Source organism: Atractosteus spatula, chromosome 3 (genome assembly GCF_055471065.1).
Source record: "Atractosteus spatula isolate fAtrSpa1 chromosome 3, fAtrSpa1.hap1, whole genome shotgun sequence".
NCBI classification, from domain to species: domain Eukaryota; kingdom Metazoa; phylum Chordata; class Actinopteri; order Semionotiformes; family Lepisosteidae; genus Atractosteus; species Atractosteus spatula.
Window position 1 is genome coordinate 25323802 of NC_142708.1, and position 18673 is coordinate 25342474.

The 18673-nt window shown below is 36.3% G+C and overlaps 1 protein-coding gene across 1 annotated transcript in view; it reads left to right on the forward strand.

Annotated features, from left to right (window-relative positions):
• Positions 1–9965: 9965 nt before the first annotated feature.
• chsy3 (chondroitin sulfate synthase 3) overlaps positions 9966–18673 on the forward strand; it is a 148844-nt gene continuing 140136 nt past the window's right edge. The window contains exons 1-2 of the mRNA XM_088911393.1: positions 9966–10587; positions 15413–15696. Coding sequence (XP_088767519.1) covers positions 9975–10587; positions 15413–15696 — 897 coding nt within the window. The 5' untranslated portion in view covers positions 9966–9974. The remainder of the gene's footprint in view (positions 10588–15412; positions 15697–18673) is intronic.

Here is an 18673-nt window from a genome sequence, read left to right on the forward strand (position 1 = left end):
CCTTTACCGGAAACGTATAGTCGGTCTCTACCTTTCCCAAATCACCCCAACATGTTTGTCTTGGTTTTGTTCATCCAAAGGTGGAGTCTTCAAATGGTTCTGTTTCTTTGAATTTCAATCTCTTGATTTATTCTACGTTTATATCCACTTTTCCAGAAGGCTGGCTTAATGACTTCATTAAGAATCCAGATCACTATTAAATATAAGTAAAATTGCCTAGCCAGCTGGATAGCACAAAACTGTTGTTAGTGCTCAATAGCATGACAAAATAAGGGACAGTTATGCAAAGGCTCCAGAAATCTCCATAGTCGTACCTAAGAGATTGGGATACTGCTTGTTTGTTTATCTCCTCACACATAACAGCATGTTTAATTTTCTTCCACAATACCCCCAATAAACCAATACACAGCAGCAAATATGGAAAAACAGCAGTAACAGTGCTTTCCTTTCAAAAGACTTCCCCAAGCAGCCTTGCACCTGCTTCTTGGACTCATTGGAAGAGCAGTACTTGTTGTTGACACTTGGAATGTTCACAGTGTATACTGTAGTTCTGGTTATGAATATTATTGGAGCTTCACATTAGTGAAGCATAGTTTCATCATTGCTGATCTAGTCTCAAGTTAACTGCATTCTTAAAATTTTTAAGAAACAGTGTTTGCTTTATCAATAATAGCAGTCTTAAAAATAATTATGCCTCACATATGTGATTTTTTTACTCAATGTCAGAAGTCAGAAAGAAACAGATGAAAAATACAATCTCTACTTACTTAAATTATTTATAAAAATCAAAATGTTTGGTTAACTGGTGCTGATACAAGTTTTAAACAAATTCCTCCATCTACTCTACTCTAAGAGTGAAGTAAGATAATATAAATTAAAAGTATTTAGAAAAGAGACTGGGCTGACTAACACAGGTTGACTCAAATTCTGCGTATTTTGGTCTCAGAATAAGTCTTGAATTGCATCTGACATTTACAGCAGAAGTGTGCTTGAGCAAAAACAGACTTCTAATCACAATCAGAAAATGTAAGTGCTATGTTTTTCTCCCAAAGTGTTTACAGGTACTAAAGTAGAATTCATTTTACATACAGTACCTGTATATAGTCAAAGAATTGAATCAAGGCACACTTTAAGTTACCATCTGACACCAGCATATATTTGTGCAGGTTCGTTCACACTTCATTAATGCTTTCTGGTGGCTCTCTTTTGAAACCAAATAGATCATACATTAACTCAAATCTTTCCATCACCTTTAAAGCCCCTCCATCAGACAGCTCTATTCACAATACCATCAGGGGACCAAGAAATCTCAAACTTACAGTGTTTTAACCTGAGGCTAGCCTTCAGCACACTGCTGGACAGGTGAATTTATTACTGTAAATTGCAAGTTGGCTGACCCACTTGTTTTTTTCTTGTTGAAAAATTGACCTTATACAATCTTTACAGCTGAATAAAAGACGTTTCATGTCACAAGGGGTCCTCTAATCTACTTTGTGTGTGTGAGGGGTGTCTCTGAGTTCTGCAAATGTTAGTTTTTCATCCACTTTTACTCTCTCTTCATTCTTCTTCTTGTTAGCAATATTAATGTATGTTTTTTTTTCCAATTAAGCCTTCCTTTCGAATTAATGAGTTGATGATGGGATGTTAGTGTATTCTCAATATCTTCCATGAGATAGATGACACCTGTACTGAACTGTCTGTACAGAACACCAGTAACCAGGAATATCAGAAATAAGATCGTAAGTAAATGTAAATAAAAAAATATTCAATTTGTCGACTCAAAAATAAAATTTTGAGTGAACTTGATGGTGATGTCAGATAAAACTCCATGTTGCTCGCAAAGGGTCTTTATGTAACATTAATTTTTGAGTTATGTTCACTTCAAACAATCATCATTAAATAAAAATAATGTACAGGTATGTTGTACTTAATCACTGTCTAGAAGCAGGAAATTTTTTCATTCTAACAGGAACAAGTAATAGGTTTATTCCATGTTGAAATAAAGAAGAAAGAAAACACATCCCCCCCGGACCATTAACTCAATCAGGAACTCCCGCCGTAACAACCGCATTCCTTTGGTGCTTCCCTACCACCCCAACACACTTCTTATCCCCAGGACTATTAACGAAAACTTTTCCATCCTACAGGATGATCCCTCCATTGGGGCCCTCTTTTCTGACCGCCCCATCATCTCATATCGCCGATCACCTAATCTGTGCAACCTTCTTGTTCACAGCTCCCTTGACCACCCTCAGCAACCATCCACACCAGGCACTTTCCCTTGCAACAGAACTCGCTGTATCACCTGCAAGTACACATCTAACACCACACTCATTCAAGGCCCCTCAGGACAATTCCGGATCACCCAGATGGCATCTTGTACCTCCAGCAACCTTATTTACTGTATCTCTTGCAGTAAATGCCCAGCCATCTACATTGGAGAAACAGGAAGGAGACTCGGAGACTGCTTCAGAGAACACATCAGGGCTGTGAAGATTAAAGATCTCTCCAAGCCCATTGTTTCTCATTTCACCTCTGACGGCCATGACCACTCGAATATCTCCGTCTGTGTTCTCAAAGATGGTTTTCCGAACTCGTACATCAGAAAGACTACCGAAACCAAAATTATCCTGCAGCTAGGATCACACCTTCCCCCTTCTCTTAACGATTAAATTTTCTCCATTCATTGGAAGTTTCATTTCACACCTCTCTACACCTATTCTGACTTCACACCTCTTGATTGGCCTCTCTTTCTGTCCCCTGCTCCCGCCTCTCACTCCTCCTCTCTCCCAGCCTTTGTTCTCCTGCTACATTACCTTTGCCTACTGCCCTGTCTTTCTCATACCTGAAGAAGGCCCCATGGCTGAAATGCGTGTTTTCTTTATTCTTCTTTTCTTCTTCTCTTCTTCTTTTTTTCAGCATGGAATAAACCTATTACTTGTTCCTTTGCAGCCTACGCATGCTGACACAGCTACACACCTGAACTACTCTGTTTCCAGACACATTGTTGTTTTTTTCCTTGAATGACTTTGTTATATAGCATCTAGGATAATTATATCATTAACGGTACCTCTAAGGTCACCAGTACTGGCTACAAGACTATTTAATGATACGTTTTACAGTAAACCAGTATTCATACTGTATATCATATATCAAAATATTTGGTAACAACATGGAAGCATACAAATGTTTATTTGAGCATCTTTATCATTTTATATCTAGACGTTTTTCAAGGAATGTTCTGTATTTAACATAACATCACTTTATTAGCCTTATACAATTTCTTGCATTAGGAATTCGTCTTTTTACATACCTCAGCTTGCTCTCCATGAGACACAGACACACACACACAGGGAGAGAAGCTTGGGGTCAGAGCAGAGGGTCAGCCATTGTACAGCACCCCTGGAGCAGTTGGGGTTAAGGGCCTTGCTCAGGGGCCCAACGGAGTAGGATTCTTCTGCCGGCTGCAGGATTTTAACCGGCAACCTTCCAGTCACAGGCGCAGATCCTTAGCCATAGAGTCACTGCTCCGCCCCCTTTTTTAACATAACATCACTTTATTATATATATCATTAATTTATAGATAAGTCATAATCTTAATAACTGTGAAAACCAGTTAGTACACAAAGTTCCAGATGATTTCATATGATGTAGTGGGAATCCAGGACTGATTTTTTTTCTTCTTTATTATGGATTATTATAAAAGCCATTTATGACATTTCAAACTATTTTTTTTATGATATTATTCATTAAAAAGAATACTGTTGTACATATATTCAGAATTTCTTTTGCTTTATTTATGAAGCATTAGCAGAGTTCTGATACGCTTTCAGCCTATTCACAGATTCTGTCATTTAGAAGGCACTATCTTAAATTCAGACCAAGACCAGCTAAACTTCAGAGATGAGATGGGATGTGAAATCAAGGTGATAGAGCTAGAGTGTCTACACATACTAAAAATACCTCAAAAGCTGTCTGATAATTACTTCCTTTCCAGTGTCTCACTACTGTGTTCGTGTGTCATTTGTCACCAGCTGATAGAATTGCTCTGACGCTGTCAGGAGGCTTCAGCTGGAACGCTGTCAAAACTGGTGACCTTACCGTTCATCAGTGACAATTTGGTTTCTTCTATTCGGTCATGTAAATTCTTTATAAAAACGAATTTGCAAATCTTATAGGTTTTAGGCATGCATTATTTATTCTATGCATCATCTTTTGTGACACCTTTTTGTGCTTGCCATTATTATGTTTTTCCTACTTGAATATATCTTCTTTGATTAATAAGACTACGTGTATTTGATATAACCATTCAGGACCTTTCATGTCGTGCAGCTAAAGATTATGATTTGTTTTTTCAACTTCCTATTTTCTGAACTAGGCTGATGTCTTAGAATGGGGCTGTCTAGTACTAGTCCCACAACGGGGGAATGGGGCTGTCTAGTACTAGTCCCTCCTGTCTGCAGGAGGAGCTGTTAAACCTAAGCCAATTCCTACCTGATTTAACTCACTAAGAGCTGAGTTGCAATGTAAACACTCAGATGCAGGAAAAAGTTGGACAGCCCTGTCGTAGCAACACAAATGATAGGGGGAATAATACATACTGTACATTAATGAAGCCATCAAAGTAAGTGCCATAATTTCACTAAAATCACAATAATACAGAATATGAAATTGTTGCAATATTCTACATTTTGTCCGTTATGTTTTATCCCAGTGCTTTTTCATTGCTTACTGTATTCATGTGAATCTCATTGAAAGAAAAAGCTTTTTAGCCTCTCCGGTTTAGCACGGACACTATCTGCCACAGTTTAACTACGGAGGAAACGCTAAGCAAAAATCTTAAATAAAACTTCATTTGTAGCTTTTGAAGAGCTAGGATGCAGTTTGTCCTCTTTCGTCACTTCATTTCTAACATGTACTGTATGTCAATATCTTTCAGGAATTGTGCAGCTCACTTTGTAGAAGAACTAGGAAATTGACTTTCATATGAATATACAGTAGTTCAATCGAGCACTATCTAAGTCGGCATGAGAGACCTGTGATTACTAATGTTATGGCCAATATTTCTGTAAGAGTTCTTGAGAACACAAACACCATTGAGCTTCAATTTCAATCTGAACTCTTAAACTGAATTCTAGTAGCCGGAGAGAATATGCTGTGGTTTCTGAGGGTTTCTTCTGCAAATACTGTATGTCTATTGTTTTTTAATGTGATTACGTTTATTTCAGGTATTTTAAGACAGTCTTGATTACTAGGATAGATGTGTCTTAAATTATTAATTTCCGTCACTGTTCATAAGAATGAAGTGTGTATGCATACACAATTTACCGTAATTTAACAAGATTTTTTCTAAAAAGTTTACAATATGTAAGGTGAACGAGAAAGAGTATCACCACTAGAAGGAGCTCTAGGACCATAATAAAGGTTAACTTGCATATTCCTTGTTGCATTCGAATTGATGATTTTATTGTAAGACATAAATTATCTGTCTCTTAAAATACACTACAAATTATTATAATGGTTTTCTTTAATTCTGTGTGTAATTAGCCAGCAGAAGTAGGATCGCACAAGCTATTTTTGTAATTGTATACTTCAGCGAAATAAAGGAGGAAGGCCAGTTAAAGATGCTCTCCAGTTGTCCCCCTATATTAAAAGATTAAATTAGTAGCTGAAACATACTATATATTCTAAACAGGCAATGCTTGTAAAACTATATGGTCCAGTAATCACTGTGTAAAATGATTTTCGGTTTATCATTCTACCGAATGTATTTTCTATTTTCAGCAATACATTGTAGAATAGAGTATTGTTTAAATATGGAAGCACAAATTGAAGAATATACTGAGTATTCTTTAAATCTCAAAGATTAAAAATTAACATGTGCAATTTAATTGTGCAGCTTGTTCATTTAACTATATAATAATTAAGTAATTATTGTATATATATGGTATTATTTGCAATTGGACACTCCGTTATGTCCACTGTGCTCAGAGATATGAGTCAGAAAAAAACACAAAGAAACACTTAATATTTTGTTGAACTTTTCTATGGTTTTCTCATATAATAATGGAAATCCTAGAAAGCTGTTATACTTCTAAACTATAATTTAATGGTACAGAAAGTATGTCCTTTAATTTGTTAAAATCCTGATATTCTGCACTATCAAAGATGTAACACTACTAGATAAACGTAAGGGAGTTACTACCTACCAACATCAACCTCCACCCCCTATTAAAGTAATTCAATCAATCCTCTCTTTGAGGTTAGGTAGAATCTTCCAATCTGAAAATACCTTTGTTTTTTCTTACTTTCCAAGGAAAGTTTCATTTCTCTTGCCTGATACAGATGCCAGGTCACATGACAATGAATTATTTTACTGTATATAGCCCTGACATTCTGACCATTTTCATCTTTGTTGAGTTTTGCTTAAAGTTTTCCATGTTTTTCTAGCGATGTTGTAATTTTTTTCTCCATTCCATTAAAAGACGTATATTTTGAAAATCTAAAAGCGACATACATCAGATAAAGACTTCAAGTTCACTTTTGAAGCATCATCTCGATCAGCTGTTGTTGTTTACCACCAACATCATTGTTTTCTGGTTTCTCCCAGTTTAACCTTATTGATTCTGACAAATCTGTGATTGTCAACACAGTTCGTCTGCAGACCTATGAAGAACCATACAGTATGTATAAAATGTATATGGAAGCATTTTGTTTATATAGTACTGGTATTGGTTTGTATTTTTCAATTTCCAAGTATTTCAGTTATTACAACTTATGAAAAATATGCTCGGCAAAGTTAATTAATACAACAAAACTACATTTCACCTGTTTAAATTGTGCTATTATTCCAGTTTATAATAGTTTATAAGAGATTCCCAAAGGTTACCAAAGTACCTTATAGACGAGGGAACCCACATCGCCCACCAGTGAATTGCATCCTCTCTGGTGATACATGGCAGCCATTCTTTACCAGATACAGTATATGGTGAACCAGACCATATAAATAGGGCCATTTAGGTAAGCCACATTATGTCAGCAAATGGAAAATCGGTTAACAACTCTACTCTTGCAAATAATACCAAGGTATCTTTAACGACCAAGAACCTTAGTTTAGTGTCTCATCTGTATGGTGTTTTCTTACTATGTTTTCTATATTTTGTAGAATTTCATATTAACAATTTGCATTTTTATACAGTCATAGTACAATTATGTCTTCATCAAATAGCTCAGGAAAAGTAGCAAACTGTACTAGAGGTAGTGAGTCTGTATCACATGCAAATTATATAGTATAAAAAATCAATGATACCTTATAATTGAAATTTAATAGTGCAAATGTACTTTGGCTTTAAAGTGAATTTATTATTGGATAGTTTGATAGATCTTAATGATACAATTAGAATTTGAGATTAATTTTAAATGTCTTGTCAATCTTCAAATACATTTAAGGAACAAATTAGCAATGTTTGAATACATTTGTTCACATAAATTAGTGGAAAAGTACATAATTAAAATTGAGCTACATACTGTTCATATGGGAAAGATGATTAAAAAGACCTTCAGAACAAGAACTACTCTATGCAGAGATAAGAACATATTAAATCTTAACCCATTTTAGATATGACTGTCAATTTGTGAAGTCTGGATATACTGTAACATTGCGAGAGCCAATTGCTTCAATCAGAGAGAGATCATATAGAAAAACAAGGGTATTTTTCCCAGAACAAGTACAGTATAAAATAAAAAGATGTTTTCTAACCAGTATAGTTAAGGACTTGTTTGCTTGTGGTTTCTGTGCCTCCCACCTTATACTGTCGTGTAACTCAAATTTTGCAAGCACTTAAGACTTAATCTCTGAGCCACAGTAACACTTCAGACAATAAGCCATGAACCTAACAATAGAAGTATTAGGAGGCAGTATGGTTAGGGAAAGACTCTTTTTATAAGAATCTTATTCTAGGATCAATAGGGTTTTCCGAGACAGGATGAGGTAAACCAGTTTTTGATTTTTCTCTACAATCCTAGGTTAAGTGTGTGGCCTAAGCACTGATCCCTATGTGTTCCCATAAAAATAAGACAGTTATTATGTGTCAGATAAGGCTTTCAACTTGGACTTTAACTCGTTGGTATTAGGCATGGAAAACCACACATTTTAAATGACATTCCATCAAGCTATAAGGTATTATCACTGACCTTTACTTACTATGTGGCATTTTAGTATTGTTAGCGTATAATCAAATGGAAATGTTGCAGCTGGCAATGGTATAGGGGTAACACCTATGAATAACATTTTATTGTTCTGATAAACGTCTAAAAGTCTAAACGTTAGGATAGGAAACTACTTTATGTAACTGAATGAAACTTCTTGCTCTTGATGCTGACAGCCCTCTAAAATACTGCTAATTCTTATTTTTAATTACCCATGTAAACAGTGAAACAGTGGGGACATCCGAATATTATATACATTTATTATATTATAAATTTTATTATATGAATTTGTTTAACATATATTGTGCCTTGGTTCATAAAATGAAATTCAGTTGCTTTGCAATAAACGAAATAGGCTAAAATCTTAAAAACTAACATGTTACGGGTCTATTTATTTTCTGCGTCGAGCGACCGTAAAGTGAAAAAAAAAATATAACAATCAGCATGAATTTGTTCCGAAAAACATTCTGTAGGCTAGAATAAACAAAAAGTAATCCTATGGTACCGAGGAGAGAGTTTAAACTGCGATTGCTAAAACGGGAAATATTTTGTTGAGAACTTTGTATACTACAATCTCGCGAAAAGCTGTCGTGTGTGGTATTGCTTTAAGCGGAAATAAGACATCCATTATCACTAGTCGATATCGATTCTTCCTTTCTTAATGGCATAAATCAGTAGGTTTTTTTTATCGTGTCCGCATATTTAACACTGAGAGTACATTCTTACACACAGGTTGTATTTGCCTTAGTGTATAAGTCACCTGTCTGTATTACTGCGTCGCTGTAGTACATACTTTACACTAGGCTAGAACTATGTTTTCTGTTCTGTTTAAACAATATCGATTCTCATGCCTCTCCATTATCATCCTGTCTTCTTTAACATTTAACTAAATACCCGGTTAGCAATTAGTGATGCAGCATCTCTCCTCCTCAAAGAACTCCCTCAGGATAGCAGCCTGGGAAGAGGAGGTTCCTGAGCCGCTCTTAGTCATAGCCCCTCCCTCTCCCCTCTGTCTGCCTGGCCCCAAAGAAGTCTCTCCGTTACTTCACACAGCAATGAATATTTATACACGTACTGTTCGCCCGTTTCCAAACGGCGAGAAATTAGAGAAGGGGGACGGAGAAAAGCAGAGTTATTTATCCTGACGTCAATTTGTAAACAAAATGGCGAGCCGGGCTGGGAGGAGGAGCGCGACTTGAGCAAGAAGTAGCAAATTACAGCTTAGGAGCTCTAATTTTTATTCATTAAGTTAGCAGCATGAAATCTTTGAAGCCCTCTTACGCCTCGAACTTTTTGATTCAAAGAAAACTGGCCGCCGGTATGAGTTACAGATAAGCAAGAGAGGGATATACACAGAAGCCAACTTTCTTTCAGTAAAATGCTGATACTCTTTCCAATGGAAAGGAAAAAGGAACCCTGCTTTCAGCGTTGCATCAAATTCTGTCTGTATTGCAACTTCTTCCGTTGCGCTGGACATTACAAATAAAAAGGAGCAAGTAATATTTTCCAAGAACGGCTACATGACAGGCATTTGAGATTCTTAATGTATTGTCCTTGGATGTATTTATTGGTTTCAGTTTGGTTTCAAAGATGTTATTTAAGGATGTAGTTTGGATCAATGTTCTCACACCTAGGTAGCATTACTTGTTAACATACTTCTTCGATGGTCTGTCATGACTAATTATCGTTCAGTGAGATAAGGCATACCCTAGGCGAGCCTTGAAAAAGAATATACACTCTATATTTCAACTATACAGTATTTAACCATGGCCGTGAGGTCCAGGAGACCCTTGATGAGTGTGATCCTTGGGCTGATTGTTGGATTTACCGCGGCTTCTTGGCTTATAGTCCCCAGAGTCCTGGAAATCAGTGGCAAGAAGAGGAAATCCACGATCTGCTCTTACTACAGTAATGTGGCTGGCATCGGTAAAGTGGCTGAGAGCATCGGCAGCAGTGCAAGCAGCAATTCGTGGCAGAAGGAAAAGGACAACACTCTTTCCAGCCAGGAGGAGAGCGAGGAAGAAGAAGAGAGCAGATACAGGACTGGCAATGGCAGTGGAGATGGCGGGGGACCTATATCGCGACCTAGGCATTTCCTATACGTTGGTGTCATGACAGCTAAAAAATACCTGGCTTCCAGAGCCGTAGCCGCTCACAGGACATGGACTCGGTCGATTCCTGGGAAGGTGGAGTTCTATTCTAGCGAGGGATCTGACATTGTGCCTGTGCCCATCTCCGTTCCTGTGGTCTCCCTGCCGGGGGTCGATGACTCCTATCCTCCGCAGAAAAAGTCCTTCATGATGCTGAAGTACATGCATGACAACTACCTGGATACATACGAGTGGTTCATGCGGGCGGATGACGATGTCTACATACGAGGTGAATAAGTTAAAGTTCAGCATTTACAGTCTTGTGTCTTGTGGAATTTGAAATTGAAACTGGCTCAGTGATCTGTAGCTATTTTTTCTTTTTTTCTGGAAGAGCATCACTGAAGCTCTCAAACTTTGCGTGTGTCATTGCACATTTGAACAATTATCAAGACTGAATTAAAATAAAACTTCACTTAGCGCAAATAAAATAAAAGCGTATATGCTTTCATCGAGATGAACATATTAAAGCTACATAAATGATAACACGTAGTAAATGTACTGTTGATACCGGCAACTTGTATGCCGTGACTATTTTAGGTTTAAACAAAATAAAAAGTGCTCCATATTTTTACGTATGAGCGCTTCGAGCAAGAATTGTTGCATGACTTACACGAATAAAACAAAAAAAAACATATAAAAGTACATACTAAGTCAATAGCATTACGTGTTGAACGGACCAGTAGCGTATGAGACCTTTTTTATGCAAAAAGGAAACGAGCATCATTTTATGAACTGTTGAATTTCCTCTAGTTTTCCACTTTCACTTTCCGTTTCTTTTGCAATGAATAATAATCTAATCTTTCTTTTGAAAAATAAAAACACAACCTTAATTTAACATTTGAGTGTAGTATTCCAATATTTTTAAATAAAAAAAACAGTTGTCCCAATGTTGTTGGTTTGAACCTTCTTAGTGCTTGACAGGCTGCTTAAGTATAATAAATAATGTACAGATGTTCAGATACTTGATAACATGATGGGATTTGTCTGCCACTTGTGCATAGATTTATTCAATACTACTCGGATTGCATAATTAATTGATATGCAGGGTTTTCAGAAAAAAATGGGGTTTACTTAATTTAAGACGGTACCTACAGTAGGTATCTTGGCTTGGGGGGATACATACCATTAGAGTATCCTGGTCAGAAAAAAAAAGTTTCCACAGTTGAGCTTTATCTCCTGTTTCAGTTCAATAAACAGAACACACAAGGAAGTTTTAAATACAATGTTAGAAAAAAGCCTTGCAGAACACATGATGCTCAAACATACAAGTCAAGCATTTATTTGGAAGTAGAGTATATACAGTATTTCTGATTTGTTCAATAAACCTGAATTTCACAACCATTCTGTGATCTAGAAAAAAATAGTTAACATTATTAATCTGATTATTCAGAACTGACCAGCAACAATTAATTAAATTACACTACTGAATGTAGTCAGCTGGGGGTAAGGTTTTTCAAGACCTTGTTGATGGGCTGCCCATTCTGACAGGACAGAATCTTGTAGAATCAATGAGGAAGAAAAGTTCTTTTTTAATGTTTTTAAGGGTTATAGAACTCAGCTGGCTTTTAACTTACATCTGAAAATAATGTAAATCTATTCCCAAGAGCAACATAAATGGAACATGGAAGCATTTAGTAGAAAGATATATATTGTCAGAGGGGGCTAAAATGCCATTACTGTCTTCACCGTTAATTGGCTTCATGACATTGCCTTATCTGCAAAGAGGTATTACACTAGCAATCTAATCTGGAGAGAGTGCATGGCTACATATGGCAGGTGTAGTATTAATTGTATCTAAATAAATTATTTTAAATGTAAGGTTTTTGTTTTATCTTTCCTAGGTTAAAATTAAGGGTGGAAATGCAGTTATTGCTGCTTGATATTATAATTATCACAGTATCCTGGAACTGAACAGTACAACATGCTTTTTAACAGCATGCTTTCATGGCTACAATTCATTCAGAATCTGCTTCATTGGTTTAAGATAATACATATTTCAAAACTGCATTTCCAATTTTTGGCTTAATGGAGTAGAAGAAGTTCACTGTGATTTTACCCAGGTCTGCATGCTTTGTTTGTCGCTTTGTGCAAGGGTGTTGGTATATTTTGCACAACCTTTTTACAAATGAGACTTACAAAAATGTGACCAATGAATACATCAGAAATAATTTCTTACGGGCTTTTGCCACAACAATGTGGCTGAAAGAGTTCATACAAACACCTCTGAGATCAGAGGGGAGTCGCGTGCATGTTTTCAGACACACACCTGTACAGCTGCACACAGATTATTACACATATCAAAGATAGGACCACTTCATGAGGTCTTGGAACACTTTTTCTTGGTACACATATCTGGTCCCAGAGGGCCATGGTCCAATACAGTTTCTAGGTCTATTTACATCACTACTTGGGCAAGAGTTAAATGGCCCATTAGTTCAAATACCTGAAAAACAGAAGAGCCCCCAGCCTGCTGGAAGCTAGATTTGGAGAACAGTGGTCCAGAGTAGCGTTTCCTCATCCAGATCTTCATGACCACAATGTTTGCTGTTTTTTTCCCCAGCTGAGCTGTTGATTATTTATTGAGCCCCAAATCATGTCCTAGATAGACATGTTCAAATTATGTAGTTCAGGTGGGTAGCTGCGTCAGCATGCGTGGGCTGCAAAGGAACAAGTAATAGGTTTATTCCATGCTGAAAAAAAGAAGAAAGAGAACACAACGTTGCGACCGTGGAGCCTAAAGGGTACACCTGACACCTGAAGAAGGCTCCTCGGCCGAAACGTTGTGTTTTCTTTCTTCTTTTTTTCAGCATGGAATAAACCTATTACATGTTCAAATTATTTTCACTTCTGAAAATATTGGATATTTTAGTTTAACTGTGAATATTCCTAAGTAAGTCTTTTTTAGAACAGAAAACAATGGGGGGATTCCTAATTGTATTATCTGTTGATTTTAAATTAATTAAGTGTTAGTTCATTTAAAGCTCCAACTGACCAATAAAATGTCTGTTTGAATTGAGAAACAGCTGACAACTGGGTCACCAGAACCAGATTTGGGAGCCCATAGCTCAGACAGTTTACTCCATGCTCATTTTAGCACCCAACCATTTACCTTAATGCTTTCAGATTAGTACCCTTAGCTTTAATGCAGTACAAAACACACCTAAATAATATCCAACAAAGATGCACAAAAACATGACTTCTATGGTTTCTTAAGGAACTAAAAATAAATATAATTGCTAATGGCTTAGCTTTTTTTTTAGTTTTTCATTATCTTTAACATTAATACATTGTTTTAAATTTCAGAACTCTGTTTAGAATGATAGGGTACAATGAAACTGCAAATGTATCTCTCAACGTATAGGTTTGTAGCATTCCAAGTCAAGCATCTACTGGTTTGACTTCCATGCTTCAGGACTTTCATTAACCAGTGAAGTGTATTTAGTGCGATAAAAGATATGCATGGTACCTGGAGTTAGCTTTCAGCATGTGAAAAGGTGCACACTGGATATGAGAATCAGCAAGGACATATATGAATGCATATATCCTTGTTTGTTTTGACATTATGCACCCTTGAGTTCTTCAAGGCAGTTACTGTATTACCATTCCTGGTCCTGGAGGAACACTGTGCCTGCTGGTTTACATTCAAGCTGAGCTCTAAATCTCCAGTGCTAATTGAAGATTTCATAGATCTCCTTTCTTGTTCAGACTTCTATTTAAGTTATTTCTTCGGTCAATGCAGAATGTCAAAAATACCCCCACTTCAGGGGTACCCTTTCTATCATTTGCACCAACTTCTGCACAGACGTCTGCACGGCTCCTCCTCAACTTGCTTGTCATTATTCATGACTAAACAGCTCCTGCTAGTCGATCGCATTATGACGAACAGATATAGATGGGAATTATGCCAAACACTCCCACAAGCCTTTTGTTCCTTCTGCAGAGGTCCAATTGGCTACATATCAGGCAACGCACCTGAACGAGGGCGGGTGAAACCCTGAAATTGCTGCAGGGTTGATAATTACAATTACAAATCCCATTTGACTGCTTAAGAGCTGAAAGCAAATTCTCAGATATGCCCCAGATAGAAAACTGAAATCAATTAGCCCGTGATTAAGAACTCGGCTTGAGCAAAAAACAGAAGAGACATTTTTCCTCCGGGACCAGGGTTAGGAACCACAGCTTTAAGGTATATGACATAAAGCACTAAATCAGTTGGACTCATTGATTAGTTTTTAGTACAGTACTTCTGTTAAAACCTAGGAGGATATATACTGTATACAGTATCAACTTAGATTTGCTATTTTAATGTATTAGATCAAAGCAATTACTTATACAGTAGTGCCATTTATATAGTCTGTTTTGAAGATTTTGGCTTTTGATTAAGAGCCTTTGTTTTGTAGTTTTTAGTTCATGTCCACCTGTTTTTGTAGATTTTTAAACCTAAGAGAAAGTAAATTATCGCTCCTAGATTCAGTTTCTTTCACTCTGCTGCCTCTATACATTTTATAGTGATGACATCGTACTAGGTGTTACTGTAACAGGGCAAGTGTGCCTGTTATAAACTAACTAAATTGTTTAGTTTCCTACTAGACCATCTAATTTTTAAAATATATAAAATGTCTATGTTCTAAGGGTTAAATACAAAGGATCTCCTTATGTGGTTAATGTTTTCTCAAACAGATGCCATACAAAAAGTAAATTGAATTTTGTTTAAGCCACCTTATAACAATACTAAAGCTTTTTTGCTATTAAAAGCCTTTACTAAGTTTAGATGGATAAGGCGGATGACAGTTTATTACACTTATACGAGAAGGTAAACCTGAAAGAAATGAACACTAGAATGAAGAGCTTTACTTAAAAGTATTGCATTTTGTCCCTAGACAGTAAAACAAAGGCTTATTAATTTACCATCTCTGCTCTCAGATTAAATGTTTAATTTGCCTTTATTTGTTTATTTAGAATTAAGATGCCAAAACACTGTGAATGTAAGCGGAATTTCGTTGGAACAGTGGTGAACACATATAGCTAAACGATGTGTTCTTTTGTTTTGAAAGGAGACAAATTGGAGTCATTTCTTAGATCCCTGAACAGCAGTAAACCTCTTTACTTGGGGCAGACTGGACTCGGTACTACAGAAGAGCTGGGCAAACTAGCGCTGGAGTCTGGAGAAAACTTCTGCATGGGAGGCCCTGGCATGATCTTCAGCCGAGAGGTGCTGAGAAGAATGGTCCCACACATCGGGGAGTGTCTGCGGGAGATGTACACAACACATGAAGATGTGGAAGTGGGTAGATGTGTTCGAAGATTTGGAGGGACCCAGTGCGTCTGGTCGTATGAGGTAAGGAACCAAAAGTGGGAAAATTCCTACGACACAAATGAAGCAAAGAAATCCTGAAGTGAGCAGTGACCCATGTTTATTGGGGTTCTTGATCTGCGCAACTGCAGTTAGTCATATTGTTCAATCTGCTGGGGGAAATTTTTACACTTTTGAAACAACTTGGCTGTGTGTGAGATAACAGTCATTCTCCTGAAATATGTTTTCCTTTTAGATTGTGCTCTTTGTCTGTAGCACAAAAATACATAAAAACTTCAAAGGACCTGTAAGATATCAGAGAACACTCACACTTGTGTGACACAGGTATCATTTTTTAACTGGGCACTCCATCGTTTATTATATTTTTTATATCAAAGAAAAAAATCTTCAGTTCTTTGATCAGACTGTTCATCTGTTGTTAATCCAGAGTCAGTTCTATCCCGTGATGCAAATTCATAATTTTAACCTAATGTACCAGCTTTATCTAAAAAATAAAGGGTAGTACTATATTAAGTAAGTTGTAATGTGTCTGTGCAAAGGCACTCTATATTGATATTCGTAATAAAATAGAATTACTGGAATGAAGGATAGCATCCTTAAAGGCTATAGACAGGCTCAGTGATTTTTAATATTTTTATGTATTTGAAGAAATGGACATTTTCTGTAACAATGTAATTTTATTGACTTTTATGCAGTCTCATCTTTGGTAGTAAGTGCGATTTCCATTAAAATGGAAAACTGCTTTTGATGGGTCATCACTCTGGACACTGACCGAAGAAATGACAAAGCCAGGGGCTACGCTAGAACTGGTAATGGTTTTACCAAAAAGCCAAGCATTTCAAAATCTGTTACTTATCAGTGGCATTTGCACAATTAGAAGCTAAACAAAATGAAACTGAAATTATCTATAACCTACTAAATCCTATACTGCTGTAATTTTTCTAAAATTTCAGCTTCCTTGAGGATTAATTCCTTAATCCATATATTTCAAGAATTGTAGGAACATAATCAAACAAAAATTATATAATGAAGGCAATGCAATTTCATTGATGAAATTTAACCCCGTGTTTTTCCCATATTAAAAAAATATATTTTTTGGTTTGTGTTGATTTTTTTTTGCTTTTTCAGGTAAAATATGTAGGTAAAAAGAAGCATTTGGAAGCTTACAGCAAATTGCTCAAGAGCAAAAATGACATACTGTAATTTTTGTCTGTAACACTAAAGGGAATGGCATTTTGCTTAATTAAAATTAAATTGGTATTAACTGAAGTTCAAATCTGTAAATTTAATAACTGTAATTTAACTTACAGTTATTATAAGTGAATGAAAGCCTGAGTGTGTGGCTGTTTGGCATCTGGGCAGACGTGTGGAGCACTATTGGGAGTTCTGGTTTTGTAACTGAGAAGGTTGTGGGTTCAAATCCCACGTGAGACACTGCCATTGTATCCTTAAGCATGGTATTCCTCCTGAGTTGTTTCACTAAAATACCCAACTGTTTATATGTTTGAAGTCAAACATTACTCTGGATAAAAGTGTCACGCAAATAAATTAGTTAGAACCACATTTTGCAAATATGACAGTTCTGAAAGAGTATATTGCTTTTATTTTCATTAATATGTAAACAAAATGTGTATTATTAACAGTGCAGTGCCAGTCATAGCAGGAGATTCAACCCATATCTCAGAAGCCTTTCCTTCACTTTAACCTTGTCCTTACATACTGTAGATGCTGATGTACTGTAGGGTGGGTGTTTGACACTTGGTACTAATCTGGTCTTTCAGACATTCAGATGTGCAACACTGCCTTATTAAAATTCAGCTCAAAAGGATGGTCTTTCTCACCACGATCAGTCTATATCTTATTATTCGTGTTCCAAAAAAGAGTATTTGTCATTTCACAGGCAAGTCATACAAGGTGAATCATAGGTTGTCCATAAACTTTGAGCTGCAGTATTTCGCATTACTTTGCTTGAAAACAACTTCAACTGTGTTGTAGCTCATCAATTAAAAGTTCCTTAGAAAATTTAAATTTCATAATAAGAGACATGCTTTCTGTTTTTAGCTGTATTTGTTATTGTATTGTACGATCACTTTATTCAGCTGAAAGGATGAAAATGAAACCTTCAGTAAAACAAAGCAGTTGTCCGATAGTGGAGAAAAAAACCCATCTGGACATGCAAGGACATGAAGAAAAAAAATCTATGGTAATTTTTATCATTTAAATAAATGCATAAGAGGAATAGGGCAATTTACATCAAAATGTGCTGCTTAAGATGCAAAACTGCTGACAGCAGTGTTTGTTTCACAAAAGTGAAAGTTGCTTTTTTCTTTGGTGTACTAAAAATGAGCACCAGTTGTAAAGAGCTTCTGATGCCTGTTACCTTTAACAGATTTCAGATGCATCTCTTCATCAAGAGGAACATTAATTTGGCAGGGATAAATTATAACCTATGATACCTTTCTAATTTGAATTGGTAATACACATAGTGCACATTTAGCGTTTCCTGGTAATGTCTTCAAAAATAAAAAAGAAAACAACTATTACCAGATCTTACAGGAACATTTAACCTGAATACTGGAGTTAAGCTTAAAAAACCTAGAATCATGCAATGTATCAATTTATCAAGACAAATACTAAAATATGAACTACTGAGTGATTGAACAGTACAGCCCTAAGAATATTTGGAATTTAAGTGTTCGTCTCTCTTATTGTATAGCTTGTGACTAGTTAGCCCGCCTTTAAATTAGGTGATTTTCCCACAGGTCTGCATGGTGACTGCTTTTTTTTTCCTTTGCTTCTCTGCTTTGCTTTCTGATGCTGAGAGGGCATACTTTTCTCTTGACTTCAAAGGCTAAATTTAAATTGTAGCAATCGTTAAAATTTGACTGTCAGTAATTGCTTTGTAATGCTAAGATCTGTTGGTGCAAGGACCAGAAAATTCCCTTATGAAATGTTATGGAAAACAAGTTTTAAAATCAACTGGGGGATGAAATAGCTATGA